The sequence below is a fragment of the Hippoglossus hippoglossus genome, chromosome 16 (genome assembly GCF_009819705.1).
Source record: "Hippoglossus hippoglossus isolate fHipHip1 chromosome 16, fHipHip1.pri, whole genome shotgun sequence".
NCBI classification, from domain to species: Eukaryota; Metazoa; Chordata; class Actinopteri; order Pleuronectiformes; family Pleuronectidae; genus Hippoglossus; species Hippoglossus hippoglossus.
In genome coordinates this window covers 22,328,034-22,352,001 of record NC_047166.1, presented here as the reverse complement: position 1 = coordinate 22,352,001, position 23,968 = coordinate 22,328,034, and the positions used below count along the sequence as shown (strand labels likewise).

The window sequence follows — 23,968 nt, the reverse complement described above, 5'->3', positions numbered from 1 at the left end:
CCTCTCAGTTCTCCCTGCCCACTCCTCCACTACTTTCTCTCCCAGCCTACCTTCTCACTCTGCGTATGCTGCGTGTGTGTGTGTGTGTGTTAAAGGGATGATCTTTTGATGCCCTCAGTGTGTATGAGTGCTTTCTCTCTCTACTTTCAGCGGTTGGCCATTGTGTTTGCAGCCGTCATACTGCTCTCCCACTCACTCCATCAGAAACCAGGCCTGTGCAGGGGCCTAAATGAATATTGATTCTCCCTCTAGTGCTGAATACTGCTGGGGGGGAAAAGGATGAGTGTGTTGTACACAATGAGCAGAATGGGCCTGATGGGGGGAGAGAAGAGAGGACGACGATTAGGATGATGGTGATCATGACGACGATAATGATAATGTTGATGATAATGATCGTGTTGGTGATCAGAAGGCATGATGGGAGCCATCAGTTGAAGCATGTATGTGCATGTTGCTTGTATGATGGCGCTGTTCTGTACATGTAACCGTGGTGTTGATGCGGAATTGTGACAATAAAGGCAAATACTTTTATTATAAAATCTGGACACAGTTGTTAAAAATTAGGTGCAATCTTTATTGTGACAAACTTCATGAATGTTTTTAGAGGTTTTTCAAAAGATAACGTGTTAAAAAAAAAGCTGAAATGGATCCTTATTGGTTCTATTTTGTCACACATAAAGCATCTACAAAATCTGTTTGGAGAATTCTTCAAAATCCATCCAATTATTGGTTTGTAACTGACATTACACTAATCGCTACAAAGAATGGAAGGGAAACAAGACAAATTAATCAACAGAACAGGCAAAGGACACATGAGCAAAACTCTATAACAGCAAAATCAAATTTGAGATGATGAAACACAAATGCGTCACGAAGACTCTTTACTCTCTACAGAAGATGCATTTTCATTTAAAGTGAGCCAGAATATTGGAGGAAGAAATATATTAATTTCATTGCATGGTATTAATAAAGTTGTTAATACAGTCACTTAGCACCAATGCCTCTGTCCTTCACTGACCCTCTAAATAAAAGGAGGTTTAACCTGAGTTTAGCATAGCCCAATAGAAGAGAGTAAAAAAACTGAAAAGAGGAGTAGAAAAGAATCAAACTGAGTGAAATCAGAGGGAATGAGGGAAGAGGAAGAGTGAAGAGACCGATTCCCAGACAAACAATTGGGCCTAACGCAGGCTTCATCAGGATTCAACAGGAAACGGAAGTGAAATAACTAATCTTTACCTTCATGACTTCATTTCTCTCTTCTATCCTTCCAGGACTAAATTATGAGGCGCTCCGTCCAAATACACCACCATCTCTTCTGTAGCCTGCTGCCCCTCCCCCTCACCTGCCCCAGCCTCTCCATACACGGCTCCCTCCACCTGTAAGGTGCAATTGTCCAGCTCCGTCACAATGTAGTGAGTGCCCTCGTCATTGACGATGACTTGGGTCAGACCTTCCTTCATCATCTGTGACGCCGCCAGCTGCAGCACCTCCTGCATCTGCGCCTGGCTGCTCTGCTCGATAACCTGAACCTCATTCTGCTCCTGTTTCACCTGCACTTCGCTCTGCACGGCCTCGCCTATCTCAGGGCTCAAGACCTCGTGAATGACGGTTTCCTCTCCTTGCGCTTCCTGATGGCCCATCTCGCTAACAGCGTTGAGCAGAGCGTCCAGGGCTGTGGACGACTCGGAAACAATGTGGCTTTTTCCCACAGCTGTAACCGCCAACCCTCCTCTGGCAACGGCCTGCAACTCCTCCCTGGCCTCGCCCGACTCCAGCACCACAAACTGGGTGCTGTCTCCCACCAGGTGTGCCCCGCCAGATGCCACTTCCCTTCCCGAGGCGATTACTTGTCCGTCCTCGGTGATGTGCAGCACCTCGGCCACCTGGCCAGCCATGGCCAGCGTCTGCAGGGTGGCAGCAGCCGATTCCTCCAAGGCCTGGTCGATGGCCACCTCCCCGCCGCCGTAGCCCTGGATGATGATGACCTGCTGGACTTGCTCATCGTGTGCGGACAAGTCTGATGAGCCCTTCCTGTGCACAGGAGAGCCCATGTCCTCTGCCTCCACGAATGTGGCCCCCTGGCCCTTCAGACGACACTCGAAGGACTTGGACACAATACCTATAGGAAACATAGCAACACATTTCACATGAGATTTCACATTTTTGATATTTGAAGGAAACTTTTTCAGTTCTTAAACTGCTATGGAATAAAATCATTCCAAAACTGAGCAGAGTTTGGAGCTCATAGCATCTGACAGCTTCCTGTACTCATTGTGTGATTTACAACAGACAACAGGAGCTAAAATGAGATAGAACAGCCTCTAAACTCAGTTTTAAGTCGATCTGCCAAATGAAGATAAGTAAATGTGAATATCAGAGGAAAATTGTTTAATGGAAAGAAAGCCAGGACCCAGAGAAGTGCTATAACAGGCACACAAAGCTGTATGTTCCTCTCTTAGTTCTCTCAGTAACCACCACTGTTCAACTTGCCATGTGGAAACAAAAGCCATATAGAAAACTAAGTTGATGTAAAAGTTATAACACTGCACATATTTTTGTCACTAATGCATGAGAGGAGACAGAATATGGAGATATTAGGCTGGCGGAAGAGTGTGGTGAGATACGACTGGTGCTAATTGAGCCACACTGTGCCCTCTCAGATCACAGGTTGCCATGGCGTTTCCAAGGTGATAGGAACAGTGTTAGAAATGCCATTGTTTAAACAGCGCCTGGCTCAGACACTTGTAGGCTAATCTATGCAGAAAAATGGGAATTTGAGACAGTGAAGAGGGGACTTTTTTCACACCTGGGCTACTCGGCACACATGAACTTACTGTACAAAAAGCTGAAAACACATGTTTTACTGTCAGTGGAAGAGCATGTTGACATTAATTTGCAATGTTTTAGTTTTAAGGTGTGTACTTCAAAGTTTGAAGATACTACAACTCTTTCAACACATGAAAGCTTTCAAAATTCTAACAACTCTCTCCAAAACATCACCTTTTCAGGAAATAAAACAGCTTCTTTTTTTCCAGAAAAGTTGACATATTGGGAAGTGCGAGGTTTACCCTCAAGGGAAGCAACAAGATCACACAGATCTCACAGTACATACAGGAACAAACTCATCAATCATTGATATTCCTATCTCCCTCTGACATTTAATGTCCTGCTTTCACAAGGTTGACATTGTGATCAGAAAGTCAGAGCTGTGCTGCAAACAGTCTCTGACCCGGCTGTGCCCCGCTCTCAAACCAACACAGGGGTGTGTTCACTTTAACTCTCACTCTCACAATAAGCAGAGCTCACCGGCCAGTGACAGTAAGTCTCTCAATCCTGCTCAGATACACACTCAAATGGACAATTACATTTTTGTTTTACATGTTTGTACATGTAGCACCGGAGGAAACAGTAAACAATTCATCTGTTTACAGTATGTCCAACGACAGAGTAAACTGTTGAGACCTGGACAGATACAAGTTGCAGAAGCAAAGTTAACTTAATTAAGAAAATTGATAAAGGTTAATAATTCTAAGGGCATGCTCTTATTTTGGTTTCATTGGTTATCTGATGAAGACAGGAAAAAAGGTACACACACACACACACCTCTATGTTTATTTCTACTGCGTATTACACTCTGTGAAGTATGAAATAAGGATGTGCAAATGTTAAAAGGCAAACTACCAAAAACATCACTGTGATTCCGCAGTTCCAATGCAACAAGTTGGTGTAGTAAATCTCAGTTCATACACTTCCATCTGCATCTCAAGTGACAGGCACAGTAGTTAGTGTGTGGAGGGAGGCTGCAGGGATGAACACAACCAGAGGAAGTTGACATTCCGAGCAGCGGAGGTTACCTGTTTACACAGAGCTACAGGGCCCATGCTAACTGCCTACCCCAAAACGCTGCGAGCTGAGAGGTCTTCTGCAGAGGACCATAACTCAATGGCTGTGCAGTCTCTGCTGCATTACCATAAAACCTGTTTGTTTGTGTTGGTGTGTGTGTGTGTGTGTGTGTGTGTGTGTGTGTGTGTGTGTGTGTGTGTGTGTTTGCATGTGTGCACACATGTCTACCTATAGTTATGAGGGCCAATTTTGGTTCATCATTGTGGGAACATTTTGGCTGGTCCTCACAAATTCAATGGGCTGTTTAGGGTTAGAATTAGGTTTAGGTTAGGGTAAGGCATTTGGTTGTGACGGTTAAGGTTAGGATAAGGGGCTAGGGTATGCATTATGTCAATGAGTGTCCTCACAACTATAGACATGCATGTTTGCTTGTGTGTGTGTGTGTGTGTGTGTGTGTGTGTGTGTGTGTGTGTGTGTGTGTGTTTGGAGATAACGTGCATTCTAGTGTGTGACCTCCTGACTGTGTGTATATTCAGCTTGGTAAAGATCAGTTTTGCCAGTTTGTATCAAACATGTGCGAATGCGTCTTTGTATTTATGTTGTATGTATGTTTTAATATGTGGGTGGAATGTTATGGTCAGGCTTCACTAGTGTGTGTCAATACAATATGTGCTGCTCTATATATATATTTGTATGTATATGTGAGTCCCTGGTTGTGCTTGCTTATGTGCGCGCGTGTGTATGTATGTTTGTGTGTGTCTTGTGGGGGTGGTAGGGCTATGCGTTGCCACTGTGTGTCACATTAGCCATGGGGTGCTGTCGGCGGGGCCCAGCGACGGCCCGCTGAGGTTTATGGAGTGTCACTCAGTCGCCTCAGCCGTGAATCAAGTTAATGTTGCAGATCCCATCTCTTCAGTTGTCCTGCGCTCCCGGTGGAAGAACAACATTTGAACAGCGTGATTTGGCCCCGGCGAGAGGCTGATGCCTGTTTAATATGTGTTTTCAGTGTTCTGACTGACTGATTCTTTTAACAGGAAGTGCGAGAGACGACGAGAGAGATAGATAGCTAGAGAGAGAGAGAGAGAGGCAGGCTGCTTTATTGCCTGTGATCTGAAACAAGATGGAGGCTCCCTGAGAGGAATAAAACAACAGGAGGAAGAAAAGGATGCGGAGACGCGCGGTGATGTCATTTTGATTTCCAGATGATAGGAACGTCTTATCCAAAGTCTGACTGGAGAACTGAAACAGTGACTAACATAAACTTGTACAGAGGGCATAGTGTATGTAGAGGGAATTTTACTTTTTATATGAACTTACTGAATAATAATTTGATGCACAGATTTGAACATTCGACAGGGGCATGTTTTACTATTATGCTATTGGTAGTTAGCATTTCTAGGGAAAGAAGAGACAAAGTGTGAAAGGACCAGAGCGATGTGTTATAAACACAGGAGAATGACATTGAACAGCACATTTATGGTCAATTTAAGACAATTTAAGACTTTTTAAGAAGCCACAGGAACCCTGGAGCCACATGAGACATGCATGGTATGATCTGCCTATGTCTTTAATGCAATGTTGTGTTTTCAATGGTGGAAATAGATGAGTTCATTAGCTGAGTCAAAGGTGCATTTCAAAATTACGAAGAACAACCGCAATCCAGATCATGGCTCGGGATTGTGCCTTTTAAAAGATTGTGATAAGATCTTTTGGGAAAAATTGGCCTCTACTATTCCTCATACAATAACAAAACTGTGTGGTCCTAAAATCTACCTGGTTATTCTTTATGCACATGGCAAAGATGCAACGGTAGTTGAGACTGTTCTAATTCCTGCGTCTGTATGACTGGACTGTACGGGAGCATTGCAGTGATGGGAGTGAATCTATTCTCCAAATGGGATAAATCCTAATTAATGAACCCTTAGGTGTTCCCTGGACTGTAGTTTGATGACCGTCCGTGTGGTGTGACTCTGTGCCTCGGCCCAGCTGGTGTGTTTGTGCTAGTGTCGGGTCAGAGCGGGAGTCTCCCTGCTCAGTGTACGGTACAGATGCAATTATTGATCAGTGAATCAATGGACTGGCCGGTGGTAGGGGCCCGGGGCCTCTAAGTGGCATTACTTCAGCTCGGAGAGGCCGCCAGGGGAGCGGTCAGACAGCACTTACCAGCAGTTAGAGAAATTAACCTTAACACCGAGACACCAGCACACACACAATCAATTACACTTGCTGTAACACAGGTCAGCTCGCTGTGAATGTAAGCTCACTTGCACATGCACATGTAATCAGGCCAGCTCGCTCACCCAGACGTCTTATTATACTTGTGTGGACCTTTCACCGATTGTATTCATTCTCTAATCCCTGAAACGAAATTCAACCCCAGTATCAATCTAAATATACACCACTACAAACCCTCATTTGTTCTCATAAGCATAGTCGCACAAAAAACCGCACACACTCTAAAAGACAAAGAAATCAGTGTGGATAGACACAACAGCAAGCAAAGTCAATTATACTGTATCAAACCATAACAGAAGAAAGGATAAAAAAAACAAACATGCTTATACAAGGTCAGAACCATGAAACAGCCACAGCGCCTGATCAGTTCTGAACTACAGCATGAAACCCTTTACAATCCCTTTACCAGCCGATTACCTTCAATTATAGATACGAAGCCAGCGCCTTAAAAAGCGCTTGATGGAGACCCCTAAACCTGACACACATATGGCTGTTATTTGTGGGGGGATTTTTACACATGAGGTGATCTGTGTGTGTGTCAGTGGTGCAGGCTTTTGAAGGTGACACTGCTAAGTAGATAAAGTGTCAGTTCAGGGTGTATCCAGGTCACTGGGAATGGCCTGCATATGGGAGCCTGGTGTGTGATTGTGTGCTCCTACATGTTTTTAGGTGTTTACAATATCTCTGTGTATATACATTTATGTGCATTTTTATTAGGCGATATTTAGATTGTTTTTCTTTACTTTGCTACTTTTAATGTTGCTTCAATGATTCCATGGATCGTTTACTTGTAAAATATATTTATTCTTTTAAGAAAGTGCTTATCATATGTATTATAAACGTATACGGTTTATGTTTTTTTTTACAATTTACTTGTATGTGTATGTGACTTTCTTTACATATTCCTGCAGGGTGTCTACATAGAGTTTTTTGTGCCTAGGCTAATTCCTTTACATGTTATATAAAGGCCAAGAGCTATACTGTATGTGAAGTGTATGTGAATGTGACTGCAAACAGTATTTAGATGCATAAAGTGTATAAAATGTATTCAATTTTAATTTTGATTTCAATCCATTACAACAAAAGAGACAATCACCCATCTGTATGTGTCTATTTGAGGAGGCGGTCAAGCCGTGGACACGATGACCTTATCTGCCTCCCTCTCCTCCCCGGTGAGGCCTCAGGCACAGCTGCATGTGTTTCCTATGCGTGTATGTGTGTGTCCGCGTGCGTGCCAGTGTGTGCGCACAAACTCGCAGGTCAGCTGAGGTCTGCCTGGTGATGGCTCTACTTTGTCTGGTACGGACAGCCGCTACTGTCACCTTTACAAACGCCATGAATCAACGCCATGGAGGACAGGCCAGCCGACCAAAAAACAACCAATTATACAGCAGCCAGATTGACACCGGGTGGACAGGACAGAGCGAGAGAGATGAAGACACACTGAACACACCCCAAGGACGAATAAACAGAAGAGAATGAGGCCACAGACTGACAGAGGGCCTGTTACACTGATACAGTGACTCTGACGGCCAATATTAATCCACCAGTGACTTGAAACACAAGTTGAAGAAAAGAGTGAATATCTTTAAGATAACATTATCACACAAATGACCATGTTTGAAACACAATACTTAATACAGTCACAAAGCCTGTTTTTGCAAAAATCCTCTGCTACACAGGAAATTATTCATTTTATGTTTTCGGCGGTGAAGTGTTTTAGTCTCTTTACTTTGTTTCTTAAGAGCCACCCACTCTGGGAGGAGAGTTGGGGCTGGCAGGAAAGCTTCAAGTCTTAAACATCGCTCATAATGTGTTGTTCTACACGTCCTTTCTTTGCAAGTCAAGGAAACATGTAAAAGCAGAGACATGGTTGCCAGACAATGTTTGCAATGACAACGGGAAGATTATCTGGGGAAGGAAAAATAATAATACAGAAGAATATCAAGTATTTTGTTGCTTGATACGTAAATAACTTACCCTACAGCTATTTTAGTACTTTTCAAGACAATACAGATATTAATGTCCGCACAGCCTCACATAATCACGTGTGTGTGTTTATTAAGGGAAAATATCCAAATGTGTTTTTTCTCTTGTATCATTGCAACAAAAATATATTTGATGCTGAAACAAAACAGAAAACTATAATTGGTTGTCATTAAGAGTTAATATAATCTCTCTCTCTCACACACACACACACACACACACACACACACACACACACACACACACACACACACACACACACACACACACACACACACACAGTTGTAGCAGTGGTCAGAGGAAACACAGGTAGGTGTCCTGCTCTCAGCTCTTTTTCTGCTGACAGAGGATGACCCAGTGTGAGTATAATCTGGTCCACACTAACTCTATCTACCTCGTGTCCCCCAGGTCTGTGCCCCCAGAGAGGGAGAAAAACAGGGAGGGAGAAACTGAGAGAGAAACCAAAGGTGAAGTGGAAAAAACTAAATTGGGGAAACCATCTTGTTTCATTCTTTCATCCTGAGCATCGTATTCTCTCTTCTGGCAATCAGGGTAGTAACAGCATGGTAAAAACTTAAATACTTATAATACTTTCTACTAATAATAAATAGTATTAATTAGCAAATTTGCATGAAATAATAACACAAGCATCATCTGATGTAGCCTAGACTTAACAATAGTGGATGCATTCACACTGCTTAAAAAGAGGACACAGGTTTTAATTTCATGGCAGAAACCAATTGGTTAACAATAGAGAAACGGTACAGACAGAAAACACACATTGGACATTTAATGACAACTAAAGATCAATGGTCTCCTTCCACAACACACAGGTTGCTGAGAATTTATCTGGTTGGCTAAGGATAAAAAAAACGAGCAAACACGTGGGAGGTTGTTACAGCTGCACAAAGTGTGGCCTGATCCGCCTGAGCAGGGCTGCCAGTGAGAGGGCGTCTGATGCTGAAAGGCCTGAAACACCTGACGACTGCGGCTTACATCACCGATTATGCGTCCTAGAAAAGCATCAGAAGATGCATCATTTCAACTTTACAAATGTCTAACCAGATATGACTAATGTATTACTTTTGGTTGGAGTGCCGCTTATTTCCCTGATGCTGTAAATCACAGCAGCTATTTGCGCTTCTCAGACGAAGGTCAGAAATGATCACAGTGTGATGGCCAGATGCAAGTAAAGGGAAAAAAAAGGGATGGAATAGAGGGAGGAGGGAGGAGGCATGCGTGAGCCTCATCCAATCATCCAAGAGGAGAGGTTGACATATGAAACAATAACAAAGATCACAACACTCTTCCTTCCTCATATTCCCCCTGTCTCATTCTCCCCATTAGGCCTTCTCTCTCTCTCTCTCTCGCTGGCCTGTTTTCTTCCCCCTCTCTTTCTCTCAAAATCTCTGGAGGTGGACCTTTGATTGCTTCTTTAATTAGCGACGTCAGGCAGCTCCGTGGATTTACAGGGGATGTCGAACTTCTGCAGATAATTACATGCCCTTTTCCTTTCTCTCCACTGCTACATCCCTCCCTCCGTCCATCCCTCCATCCTCCTTTCACTGCCCCACCCCCTCCCCGTCTATCCCTCTCACTCACTCTCCCATGATTTAATGATTAATTATGGATGTGAGTTTGAGAATAAAAGCTCTTTCGCTAATCAAAATGAAATTTCCCCCCATTTTCGTAATTACAGTGTGAAGATGATGTTGCTGATGTCTTTTTGTTGCCAAAGCCTGGCCCGCGCAGTGATCTGAGGTCCGTCAAGGCGGATGAAATGAGTGCTCGCAACACAATGGCATGCTTCAGAATTTCTAACAACTGGGTGGAGACATGAAGAGAGTGTGGACTGGATTGGGTCAATGGATAAAGAGAATAAACAAAGAATAAAGAGACAGAAGCAGAATGATATGAAAGATGTCAGTTGAGAAGCTTAAAAACTGGAACACAGAGGCATTGAACGCCAAGTCTGACTTCAGTCATCATTGAGGAAATGTCTTCTTTATCCAAAGACTTTTGAACTGTTATAATTACTTCTATTCACATATAATCTGTGGAGGAGGTTCTCCATTTATTGATCAACAATGATCTGGTTTGTTGGTTATAAATGGTTGGTTAAATGAAACTGTCTGTATCCTGATGGTGTCGGACAACATTTACAGTGGACTCATATGTATGTGTTGCGTTAAAGCTTCACAATGGGCATGCCTGAGACTTGGTGCCAGTAGATTGTCATAACAACAACAGTCGTACCATGCTACCTATCAATGCAATAATAAAGAGAAATGCTTGGAAAGTAAAATCCACAACCAGATGAACACACACCAGGTTCGTAAGTTACCTCTGCCTCCTCTTTCATTTTACCATGCTTTGACTGGCTGGTATCTTTGGCATAATTTTTGGCCTGGGTTATGTCTACTGTAACATGGCCCTAAAATTGCTTTAACAAGTAAGAGACCAAGATGTGACAATTCATAAAGATGGGACAAGGTACAAGAGCAGTAATAGGCGACTGAACACAAGGTAGTTGCAGTTGTGGTTAGGAGCTATAAAAAAGGCGCAGTACAGCCCCAGTGGCACACAATGCACAATTAGCTTCTTACTCCATCTTAAATTGGAAAACATACGTTTAAGTGTAACTTGGCGCAGGATTTGTCTGTGGATTTTGATGTTTCACTGACTGATCAGACCATGTGTAGGACGTGTGAAGTCCAACTTTACAGATGGCGTCTAAGAAGAACATTTTCAACAAACTCCACAAAACTGCGAGATTTCACTTTGCCAAAGAACATGAAAGAAAGCCCGATGGATATTGGCAGCACTGTCTTGGTCAGATGAAACCAAAATAAATTAGTTTGTATCAGATGGCGTCCGGCATGTTTGGTGTGGACCTATCCAGGACTAACACAGTGAATGCACAGTTCCGTTTGTGAAACACAGAGGCGGGAGTGTGCTGATACCGAGGCTGCGTGACTGCAAAAGGTTTAAGGGGTGATGGAATTTATATTTGGCACTATGAATACAGGCTTTTATCCAACAACAGAATGAAAAGATGACTCCCATTACCAAGAAGCTAGACAGGAGAGGAATTTACCAACATGACATTGATCATTGGACTTGAATCCAACAGAAGACCTTTGGCGTATGGAAGGCAGAGCCAAAGCAGAACAGCAGCAGTAAACAGTTGTTCGTGAAGAACTGTGAACATCTCTCCATAGGGTTGTGTAAGAGAGGAATCATCTCTTTCTTAGAGGATTGAATCCATCAATTACAGTAAAGATGAACATACACAATAGAACATATCCACCTAATATCTTACTCAGGATTTTAACTCATTTAACTATGCAATATTCATTTTATATCTTTGCAATTTCAATGTCATATAGGTGCAATTTTGTTAAATGGTATTCTGTTTACATTATATATATATTATTTTCTATTGATATATATTTATTTGTGTTTATATATCTTGTGTTATTACTTTTACTGAGTGTCTGCTTTTCCTGCTGCTGGTTTTCCCCATAGTGGGACTAATAAAGGATTATCTTAAATGTTGGGTGCAGTGACTTTAATATCTTTTATGGTTGTTTGATTAGTCAAACGTTTAGATTTTTCTTATTAACTGGCATTTGATTTGGTTAAAAATAAATTCTGTTGCATTAATTGGGCAGCATTTTTAATTACTCAACATTTTAGTGACAGTGAGCAGGGATGTACTCAGGGGTTTTGTTGTTTACTGTATATGCAATCAGCAGAGCTATTTGGTTCAGATTTCTTTTCTCTCTGCTCATCTATCAAGCTAAAGTTACTCTGTGGACCAACTACACATCGATGGCAATGCAACACATTAAAGAGGGATTCCAGCAATTCAGTGTTGCACTTCCATAAAGGGGAGAGAGCAGAGGTCAAGCTGTGTTAAGCTCCACAAACACTGCATTATGCATATACCTCAGCATACACATTAAAGTTAGCACTGCCAAACCAAGGTGTGTTAAGATGACTGATTTCGAAAAGGGAGAAAATTCTCACAATATAGTAAATGTTTGCTGAAAATAGAATAAATTTTGGTTTTATACACTGAAAAAAGAAAATTTCTGGACGAACAACAAAATCACTTCAGTTAGTAGCACAAAAATTAAGTAAGTTTGTTCAAATAAAAATTAACAAGTGATCTTGACACAATTGATACCTTTACTTTGATATGAGTAATTCTTTCTTAAGGTTGTACTCAAGTTTCTCTTCTTCATTGTGTTCCTGCTTGTTTGGTTTGTTATCATCAGCTGAGAAAGTTACTCAACTTTACATCTACTGCAACATCCTGAACGCCAACCAAATCAAAGCCTGGCTATCAGCGTAGTGTATCCAAACAGAATATAGCATGACAAGTCCCTATTGTTCCCTGTTAGGAGACTCACACTTGTACACAACACACACACGCACAGACACACAGGTCTGTTTAGCTTAGTCTCCGATCCTCCCTGCCATATTTACTGGGTATTTACCTAACAGAGGCATGCTGGAGATATTTATCGCCCTGATGGCTCTATATATAGGGCTGAGAAGCTCGGTGAGAAGAGAGCCAGGCGCGGTGGGAGGTTGCTTCTCTAATCTCCATCTTCAGGCTGACAGGCCTGAGAAGGCCCTAATGAATGGCTCTTTTCATCTGCACGCCTGTGTGTATGTGACAGTATAAATATTTAGCAATATTGGAGTCAGCTCGTGATTTTACACAGATGGAGTGATTGATGGCTCAGCCCCCTGACGCATGCCAAAGACCATCCTGGAGATGTTATATAAACCACCACAGCCTCTCTCTCTTTCCATCATCATCTCCATCTCGCTCGCTCTCTATCTTTCACACTGCCTCCTCTGCTCTCCGCCTCCTTCCCAGCTTGTCTTCTCACTGTTGATCCGCCCTCTGTGGCTCTGCCAATTTGCTTTACTGTTGAATTTCTATCATACAGTGTGGTGTCTATGCGGCTGTAAGACAGACTACATCAGAGGAAAACAACCTGACAGGGAGGAAACTCGGAGGAGATTGGCATCAACATGTAACAGTACAAACCAGATTTGTTTTTTAAGCCTTTTATCAAAACATAATCTCAAAACTGCACTCTGAAAACAAACATTAGATTCTAATATCTCATTTTATTTAATTCATTTTCTTTGCTTTCTTTTAATTTGTGTTTGACTTTCATACTTGATTATTTCTTTTAAAAATCTTTAGAGCTTAGTAAATTTTACAACTTTACTTTTTTGTGTAAACTTTTTGTGTAAGTGATTTTTTCTGCTGCATGTGAAGAAGCTCCACTTCTTATACCCCCCATACACCCATAAATACACACATACAGTTAATAGAGCATGCATGCACTCACATTCAGAAACATGCACACAATGCCAACATCTTTGTCAGAGAGAAACCAGACTAGAGCATGCAGGCATGCATGCACACACAAACTCACACACACACTTTGCTAAGTAAGTATGCTACTGCTCTCTTCTAATAAATGTGTGTGAGAGGGTGTGTATTTGCACTTTGGCTTGGTCATACTTGTGAGGACGCTTGGGGGAATGTAGAAATTGTGGCTGGTTGTCATAGTGATTTTAGGGTTAAAATCAGTTTAACAGTTAAAATCAATGCTGGGATTAGAGTAGTGGTTAAGTGAAGGTTACAATATTGGTTAGGGGTCATACGTGTGGTTTTTTGGTTACGGCAAAACTGAACCTCCATGGAATTAATGTATAAGAATCTATTGCATTTGTGTGTGTGTGTGTATGTGTGTGTGTGTAGTGCATAGCCTCTGCATATCCAATTAAACTAAAATACAAGAACAAAATCCCTGAACAAATATATGAGGACTTTAAGGGGGATGTTGAAGATGTATTAACCTTGTAATTGCCTGTGTAAAATATGCCCCCCTGGTAATGAAATTTCCGGCTTTAATTTGAAAGAATTGGGGAAATATCTTCCCTTTTTTGCCATATGTTTTCTCATTTAATTGCATTCAGGACTTCAATCTCAAACACCCCCACTGCTTTTATGTTGGGAACGACCAGCACTGGACCGCCACATCTATTAATCTAACTGTCTTTTATCGGAATTAGCATTCAAATGTGATCGGTTCCACTGCGCCTTCGCCACCGCTTGTAATTCCAGCAAAATCCACTCCTATGCAATAAGTACAGTGCCCTTCAAGACCACTACCACCTCCCCCTCACATTGAGAGGTATTGATTTTTATTTGTTCTATAATGAGAACAATTAGTCTTTTTCCTGCCCCCCTTCATCTATCACCTCCATGTTGCTGGCTCTGCCACCCAGCCAGCCTCTGTCTTTGAACCCAGCTGGAGGTCTGTTCGCTGGGCAGAGGACACCACTGTACCCCTCTGCATGGGAAATAAAACAAGCCCAAAGAAAGATGACAGAGAACATTTCACTCTTTTCTAACAAACTTCTACCTAAAAAAAAGTATCTCTGGAAAACACTGCATGTTTGTGCATGACATCTGCTTTTAGTGTTCAGTTTTTATTTTCTCTGAATATGAACATTTCATACCAGAATTATTTATTTTCCCCCTCCTTTTTTTTCTTGACACAACAGAAAAGTTTGGATCAAAAATGAATTTAACTAAGACTTGAAGTAATAATAATGACAAATGAATACATAATTTATTTGAACTAATTAATTATGAATTGATGTCACAATAAAGCACATAAACTGCTTCTTATCTATCAGACTGGGTCTCTATCTCTCACCCATCCACCAGCCTGACTCTAATTGAAGTGGTTGGAAGAAATTACAGCAACTTAAATCCAGTGTGGCTGGTGTTAACATGCATCATAAAATGTGTAAACGCAATAAAACACTCATGTCGATCCATTAAGGATGCTTTAATTTCCGCTGTGGCAGGTGAGTGGCAGGCAGGACTGACTGACTAACAGTGATCAGGAGACTTTAGCCTCTATAAACCAGCTGATTGACAGGGTGATTTGTGACTGGCTGACTGTATAAGTGGCTAGCTGCTTTCTCCATGTAGCAGGTTGTGCCTGTATACAAGTGCCCATGAGAGTGTGTGTGTGTGTGTGTGTGTGTGACGTCAGGTTCTATTTCAGCCGTGGCCGGTGAGGAATGAAGCATTTGAAAGAGCCCATTTCTCTTGCCGCGCTGCCTGAGCCTTACTTACCCTAATGATGTATAATAGCCTGCAACTACACTTAACCTGAGCATTACTGTGGCAAAGACTGAGTGGAAGAGTCGCACACACGCACACACACGGACACACGCACACACACGTAAAGGTCTAGCTTTTCTGAGGATTCTGTTTACTAAAGGCTGTGAGGGCAGGAAACAACCTGGCACGTCGCGAAATGAAAGACTCACAAATCGCACTCGTTCAATTCCAATCAGACTCTAAGATGAGCATTAACATTGACAGCTGTATCCCCATTTTCTCTGTGATCCCCGCTCACACTTTGCTCTGCTGCTGACTCATTCTGGAGCTAAAAGCTAAATGATACAAGCAGTTAGCATGCTGCATCTGTTGTCTCTTAATTAAACTCATTTTCCTGGGTGTCTGTATTTTCATACATGCAATATGGAATCTGGCACTTTAACCCCTTTTACATTCATTAGCGCAGATGAGAAGAAGCTCATCACTTACACGTGTACTTCATAAGTGACTGAATGAATGTGCGTGCGTGCGTGATGTGTGTGTGTGTGTGTCTGTGTGCAAGACAGGTCGGAGACAGTGGAGAGACAGTAAATGACAGAGTCACGTGAGGCGGCTACTGTATGAAACCTCAGATCTAATCAATAGGAGTGAGGAGGACGCCAGGCGCCAGCCAGAGGGTCACCACTCATCACTCAGGTCAGTGGCGGACACACAGATGCGTGCACATACACACACATATAGGCATGAACGAGGAGGGCACTGCGCGGGGCACATTACTAGACAGGACTATGAGGCAGTAGAGGATGGGTCAGAGAGAGGTTGAAGCACATAGCAACAGAGGGGGAGCTGGATCGATGGGAGAGATTGAAGGAGCTCCGTAATACCAGAGGAGTCACGGATGTCCAGGATACAGCTAAGCAGGGCTAGGAGACAGGTCAGGGGGGTTAAAACAGCCCCGCACCGCAGGGAGGAGCCATCGACAGGCCATAAAAGAGGTGAGGGAACAGCAGAACTGACTGATTTTGATGCTCATCATGGCTGAATGAAATTGCGGTCACCACACAGTATCGTTAGTGTAGGAGGGAAACAGAGGGGACGGGTTCCATCAAAATGACCAGTATGTGGCTGGTAATTAACATGGTTGCTAATATGGCAAATGAAGCAGGCTTATTCCAGCGTTTGCAACATGAGATATCCTACTAAGCTGCGGGAGCACAGCTGAAAGTGGGGCAGCAGAGGAGTGCACCACAGTGTCTTTCTGGATGTGTGGGAACGTTGTGTGTGCTGTGGGGGCTCTAGCGGCGGAGACACACAGACAGAGAGATGGACTCTGCCTGGTGGCATTTAGCCCTGTTCTATAATGACACTGAGAGCTGGGAAGGAGACGCAAGCGCTGTTATTGAATTATTGAAGGTGCACGGTGAGGTATAAATCTGCCATGGAGATGCCACACGTGCACACAGAGGCCACCGATACACAGCGAGGCTGCCGTGACAACTGCAGGCTTTGACTTGCTGACCTTGAGGTTGTTAAAACAAGCTCTTCGTCAGCTTTTCTGCAAAATATGTTTACCTCGTGAGGGGGGAAAGAGAGAGAGAGAAAGAGAGAGTGAAAGTGTGTGTGTGCGGTGCTGACATTGCTGGAATAAAGACAGCAACTCCATCAATTCTTTCGGATTGTGAGACAAAATAAAAAAGAGGACACTGCAGAGGGAGTCATAAAGTAACTACCAACCTGTACTAGCTGGGCTCCAGCCAGCTTTTACTACAGTGTAGCATCATGATGGAGAATAGAGATTAAGTTCTCAGGACCGCAAACAAACATTCCAATCATGTGAAAGCAAATGGCGCACACAGATTAAAAGAGAATGGTTGTATGTACAGTATGTACCTGTAGCAGCTGCAGCCTGGAACCCGTGCATCAACCACCAATTACTGATGTTTATCTCTTAAATAAAAAGAGACAGAGTATTGCTACATGTATGAAGACATCACTGTATGTGATAATTCCCTTTTCTTCCTTCCAGCGGAAAGATTTTCACCACACGCACCAACACATTTTTATTTCCATTATTATTTCTGTATCTCTGTACAGATAGGGAGGTAGTGTTTCTCAGCTCAGCAGCCTCCCACCTCGAAGAGAAGAAACAGAGGCTTCCTGAAGAATCGAGGATGTAATGTACTGGATGTGTGCGCACGGAGGGACGGTGTGATTACTGCACATTACAAAAAGGTTAAATGTACATTTGCTTATTTCGATTTGCGTTAGCTCATGTATGCATATTTGTGCATGTATGTCATCTATGTGTGTGTGTGGATTAGGTGGGCATGTGTGTCCTGCCTGAGCTCTGTAGCCAAGGGGGGCACCTCTTCTTATTAACATCATCAGTCTGCATCATTACGAGGCTGCCTGGGTTGGGCAGCAGGTGCTATGAGAGTGCCAGGGTTACAAACGACCACAGAATCGCTCTTCGAACACACACACACACACACATATACACACACAGGCACAAAACACACACAGACAGACAAACCCCCCTTTCAAATCCCCAAAAGGGATGTGGGGTGTCTGTGTCTATCTGTTATCCAGTGGGTTAGCGCTCTGTGTCTGGCCAGGTTTTCACTGGGGGGGACGGACTCCATCCATTCTCCTGACAACAGGCCGATGATACGCAGGCGAGAGTGGGAGAAACTCAGCTCAGAGCAGGGGAGGGTCCGCAAGTCAACCAAAAAAGCATTACACGGGCTGTGTGCGAGACAGTGTGCAGCTAACTGGAACATGTCCACAACACAGTACTGAAGAAAAAAAAACATGATGCTCCGGTGCAGGTGAAAATAAACACAGGGGTTACAGGGGGTTGATACTGGCCTTTCAATAAAAACATGTAACATATTTAAACATATAACAGTTGACTAAAGGAAGTTTGATTTAATTTGTTCAGGTTCTTATACATCCATCTTTAAGAACTGAACAATGAAAATTAATGCATTATTGTTTGTGCTGCTCACTGTCTTGAAAAATTATATTTTATATATGTTTTATATTTGAACATTGTCCTGTTAAAGTCTGTTTTTCTTATATGCATCTTTGCAAAATAGGGTTCTATGAGCTCGGTGATATTGATTCACCAAGCTTCACAGCACTCCTCACACAGAGGAGGTGAAATAAAAGTGGACGGTGGAACAATATTCTGTGTGGTATGACATGCTGTGTCTTTTAAAATTGAAAATATTGCTTGAATCCTGTGAGGACCACAAATAAAATTAAACTCACCTCAATGGTGTTTGGGTGGAAGATGAATAACTTTATATCTGTGTCGGTGGATTCCACCAACAGTAAGTGATATGATATGATTTTTTGTGATTTGGGTGGGCCAACCCTTTAACTCTAAGTGACTGTAATGCATTTTAATCAATATCATACGGGTAAGAATAACTCTCAAGTGTTTGAGTGCATTTCAACAAATAGAAATATATCTATTGCCAAGGTTTGGAATCCTAATACACAAACAAAATGTATATACACACACAGGAAGCTGCACGTGCACACAATTGGATATGGGTACAAACAAATAACACAATAGAAAAAACAAGCACGTGGACATCCAATAAATATGAGCATGGTCAATATGTAGGGTTTGCATATTGACAGATGGATATCTCCTCCAGTGAAGTTAATGCTGATAAAGTGCCCTGCGTTATTATGGCATGTAACCAGAGAATGGTAATAAAAGCTATATGAATGGGGACTGGTCTGTTTCTCAGGCGCCTTTGTGGCACCACCCATGACACCAAAGATGTGTCAAAGACAACAGACACTCAATACAGTGCTGTGCTGCTGTACCCTACCTACTGTTACGGATTATGTAGCCAGCGTGCGTTCATTTAAGATGTACACATTGATCTGGCATTGACGAACCATTTCATATTAGCCAGGGTTTGCTCTTTACGGCATCAAGGGCAATCAGATGCAGTGCACTGCATCCGGCTAAATTTAACTTCCTATTAATCCAAATGTGATACACTCAAAGTCATCCTGCTCCAGTCACTCACTCACTGGAGGGTCACTTTCAAATAAACCTGAGCATTTGAGTTTGTGCAAAAAGAAAAAAACAGACTTTTATTTTATTGGTAAAAAGATTAGAAAGTTAGTTTTGGTCAGATTAACCCACTCGAGTGGAAAAATCAGTTTTGGTGATTGCACGGTATACTGATACATCCCTGAACCAAGCAGTTCAAACTGAATCAGAGCAGAGATAGGTATGCCCCTGAATAAATCAGCATTAGAGCAATATTGATTTGACTGGAAAACAAATAATAAAAAAAAGTGGGGTGGTGGGATGCAAAACAAAATGATAAATAAATAAGAGATGGACAGGACAAAGATTGTATTTGTTTTTTTCTAATATTGAAGCCACAGCAGAAATGAATGTCCCTGGTTAGTTAGTGTTGTTAATTGGGCGTGCAAAATTAAAATGTTCACATCACTGCTAGCTGGGAACGTGGAGAAGGCCCCTCCAGCTGTATTTGACCTAATAGAGCGTGTTTCTTCCCCTTTCCTCCTCTCCCTGCTTCAAGTGTCTCCAAAACTAATAAAAAAAACTCACAAATCCCCCCATGAAGCCCTCCATATGAACTGTCACATTAATAACACCGCACTCGTATTCAAATTTTCTGTCGAAAAGCTAAAGAAAGATTGAATGCCCCACCGTCGCGCGGCCAAAGATTGAAGACGTGTCTCATTGACATTGTTAAAAGTTTATGAAAATATATGAATTCTCAAACGTGGCGGGCCGCCGTGCAGCTCCACTCCCAACACTTCTGTTAGAGACCGCGGCTTTTAATCAAAATGATTGAATACCACAAGTTTGGATACAGGGATTCTAATAGAGGACGGATAAAGTGTCACGGTCCAGAACTAGAGAAACCACACGGGATCACACATGCATGCATAAAAACCTTTCTACTTTTTTTTCTTTTCTTTTTTTTCAACCATATTCCTCTCTCTGGTAGGTATCTTGTTTTCCTCAGTTACTGACTGCTTGTGTAAATGGCATGTGTACAGTGACTGCAGTGTACAGTGGGTGACTGTTAGTCTTTTGGCTCCGTTTCTTTGCTTTATGGAGCTGATATGAAGCTGTATCTGGGGAAAGAGACATATGGCACCTACACACACGCACATACACACATATGCAGTATGCACACACACATATATGCACACTTACAAAGTGCGCTGAACATACATGTACAGTAACAGCTGTTGGCAGCGTCACATGTGAAGACTAATGGAGAGACAGTGATGTAAGTGTGTGTGTGTGTGTGTGTGTGTGTGTGTGTGTGTGTGTGTGTGTGTGTGTATGTGTGTGTTTCTTTTGCGGTGTGGCATTAACAGCAGAGGGTTGTGGTAGAAATGCTCTCCAAAGGCCAGAAGTGCTGTAGTACAGAAAGGCAACTCCACTAGTTATAACAAATGCCATCTCATTGGACCACATACTGCACATCATAGCTAACAATGTGGGAGTTAAAGCAAAAAGAGCCTTGTTTGAGCTTAACCACCAATCTTTTTTTCTGAATTTATATCCACTGACCTTATTCCCAGAGCAGTAATTTGGACCTCCCTTGGTGTAGGCAGAAAACCCACTTAGAACACTTGCATACAACTATAATATACTTAAACAATTCTAAAGAACTTTATGTAGACTTGCTGTGAAAGGGAACAAAGTAGGATTTATTGACAGACGAGCCAACATCATTGTAGCTTGACAACAAAACATAGGATGACCTCAGAAGTTCTCTCTTGGCCAATTCCCCTAAAGTTGGGTTTCTATTGTGTGAATTTTGAATCAATCAATCACATTTTGTTTGTATAGCCCATATTCACAAATCACAATTTGCCTCATAGGGCTTAACAAGTTGCGACATCCTCTGTCCTTAACCCTCTACAAGAGTAACAAAAATACTACTAAAAAACCCTATTAACAGGGGCAAAAAAACGTAGAAACCTCAGAGAGAGCCACATGTGAGGGATCCCTCTCCCAGGACGGACAGAAGTGCAATAGAAATACATTTTTGCCACTCCTCTCTAAGGCTACATCCATACTACTACGTGTGTTCACAGAAATGTATGAAAACTGTGACGTAAACACTCAAAATCGCTTGCTGATGGGGTTTTCCACTAAGTAGCCTTTGCTGATCAATCAGGCTCATATCACACGACCCCCTTCCAGTAGAAAACAATTAGTATTAGCCTCGCTTACCATTGTAAAACACAACATGGACAATCAATTACAAGTGTTGCTTCCAAGAGAAGAAGTCTCTGCTCTTAATTTTGGCCATCACTGCTTCTCATTTGTAGCCTATAGCTCGTTCTGCAGCTAACAACCAAATGCTTCCTGTGTACACCTGCATGTGCATGCCCAGTGTACGTGAGTGGTCATGTGATACGTATTTTCAGGCGTGTTAGTATGGACCGAGATTAAAACTGATTTGGAACAAAAACACTTGTGTGGATAAAGATCGTTTTAGTTGTAAAAACACTATTTTCAAAAGTAAACATAGAAGTATGGTTGTAGTCTAATAGGCCAGCAGGCTCACAATCGTGATTTTAAAAATATGGCTTTTGTTGTTTTTATTTCTTTACTTAATCAAGCATATACATTCATCTACACGCTTGTGTTGCAGAAAAGTTAGTGAGAGGCAGATGACAGTAGGTTTGTTTAGGTAGTAGTGGCTAAGCACCTGTGTCTAGCTGCTTTGTTGTAAACACTTTGAAATCCAGTGACACAAGGATACACACTCACAAAGGAATCATTTTAAACGTATCTTGCATAATTTGATGCATCATCATCATCATCATCTACAGTATATGTATAATCTAGAATCAGAGCTAGCTTAAATTTGGCTAACTAGCTAGCCCCTAGATTCATACTAATTAGTGACCTATTCTCACAGTGTTCATTTAATGGTGATAATTGTCTGATTTGCCACATGTGAAGTGATAATCTGATAAAGAAATATGGAATTTGACATGTCTATCATCATCTCCGTTAACAAATCTGCAACTTGTTTTAGTATTAAAGCCTAGTTGAGCATAAGATCATATAATGCAAATTGTAGGCTGCTGTGAAGTTTGAGTCGAACGCCGCCTGCACTGTCAGATGTTCTGCACTGAGTGACATGTGTGCACAGTATGTGTGTGTGTTCTCATATCGCTGCAGCAAGCAGGTGGTGTTTTTGTCTCACTCCGGGAGGCTCCTCAAACAAAGAGCTTTTAGCGTCAACTTATCAATCTCTGCTGCGACACCACTAACAGCTGGGTAGAGGGCAGATTGTGGAGTGGGGGGTTACAGTAAACACACACACACACACACACATACGCATTCATATATGCAAACAGTGCAAGTGCCTGGAGAGCGCCGTGGGAGGGGAGTCATGTACCTGTTTATGTGAATGAGTTTGGCATAAAAAGACACAGGTGAAAGCGGGGGCAGAGTGGTTCAGTTGGGAAAGAAACACTGATGAGGTGGATTGAGAGAAGTAACGGTGTGTGTGTACAGTGAGGAATGCAGCATTTACAGTGCTTCTTAAAACCAGATTCTCTCTTTGGATCTGATGTTCCTCATCTTTCTATAAGTTTTAAAACAATACATGATGATGAACGACAATGTTATTTACCGATAACAATCAAACAATCCATAGAAATGGAATTAGTTAAAACTACTACCTACTGATCACATTTCCTACTGTGTAACATTTCTTTTTAAGGCCTGGGGAGCCGACAGAGTAACAAGGGTTTCAGAAAGAAGATATCTCAGTGACAAAGAATGAAGACAGTTTTCTCAGAGGGAAGAGTAATTTAATATGAGAGGAAAACTTGAGGCCATCAAGACAGTAAGAACCTGGGTCAGATGGCTGCATGATACAAAATCATTTATTTTAATGTACTTTAGTAAAAAAGGAGAGGGGCTTTGATTGAAAACACAATGAAAGATGTTAGATTTGAAATAAAATTTAGTGTACTTCCCAGTGACTGACACCTAACTAAATAGTACAACCAGCTGAAATAAAAGCTATTTGACTCAAGTCTATTATCGCTACCATTTATTCCACTTGTCTTTAATACAATAAGCAGGGCTTTAATTCCACTCATGATACAATTAAATGCCTTTGAAAAACAACTGAGGAACATTCAAATGTGGACATGAATATCAGAATACGAAATATCAGTTTGTAGGTTGGCTGTGATTTTGAAATTGAGAAAATGACTTTCAGGCTCCCGGTTGTCAAGTATTTGTTTTGGTCTTCTCTTGGCTTCAAACAAAATATTTATCTGCAAGATACTGCTTTAATTTACCATGTTAGAAAATAAGAGGCACTTGACTTCAAGTTGCAGTCAACAAGTTACACAGTACAGTGGGAGCATGGTGCACTAAGGGTGCACATAGAAACAGAGTAAATCATAACCTAATGAGTGGGTGTGTTAGGGACTGGTAATAACCTAGGCCAATCACTTCGGTTCCTCTGATTCCCCTTAAAAATAGAGCTCACTCACTGTTAGTTGCTCACAGTTTGGTAATGGAGAGGACGGTTAATAAGACACTTGTCTGGGAGATGCAGAGCTGAAAGTCAGAGATGAGTTCTCAAATGCCCAAACATCCTGCCAAGGGCGAATAGTATTGTTTTTCATTCTTTTCTGTAAATAAGGACATTTATGTTTATTTGGAATCCCACT

The 23,968-nt window shown here is 42.0% G+C and overlaps 1 protein-coding gene across 1 annotated transcript in view; it reads right to left on the bottom strand.

Annotated features, from left to right (window-relative positions):
- Positions 1-559: 559 nt before the first annotated feature.
- The window catches only part of znf407 (zinc finger protein 407), a 150,054-nt gene continuing 126,645 nt past the window's right edge, over positions 560-23,968 (bottom strand). The window contains exon 10 of the mRNA XM_034611392.1: positions 560-2,119. Within this exon, the coding sequence (XP_034467283.1) occupies positions 1,260-2,119 (860 nt within the window). The 3' untranslated portion in view covers positions 560-1,259. The remainder of the gene's footprint in view (positions 2,120-23,968) is intronic.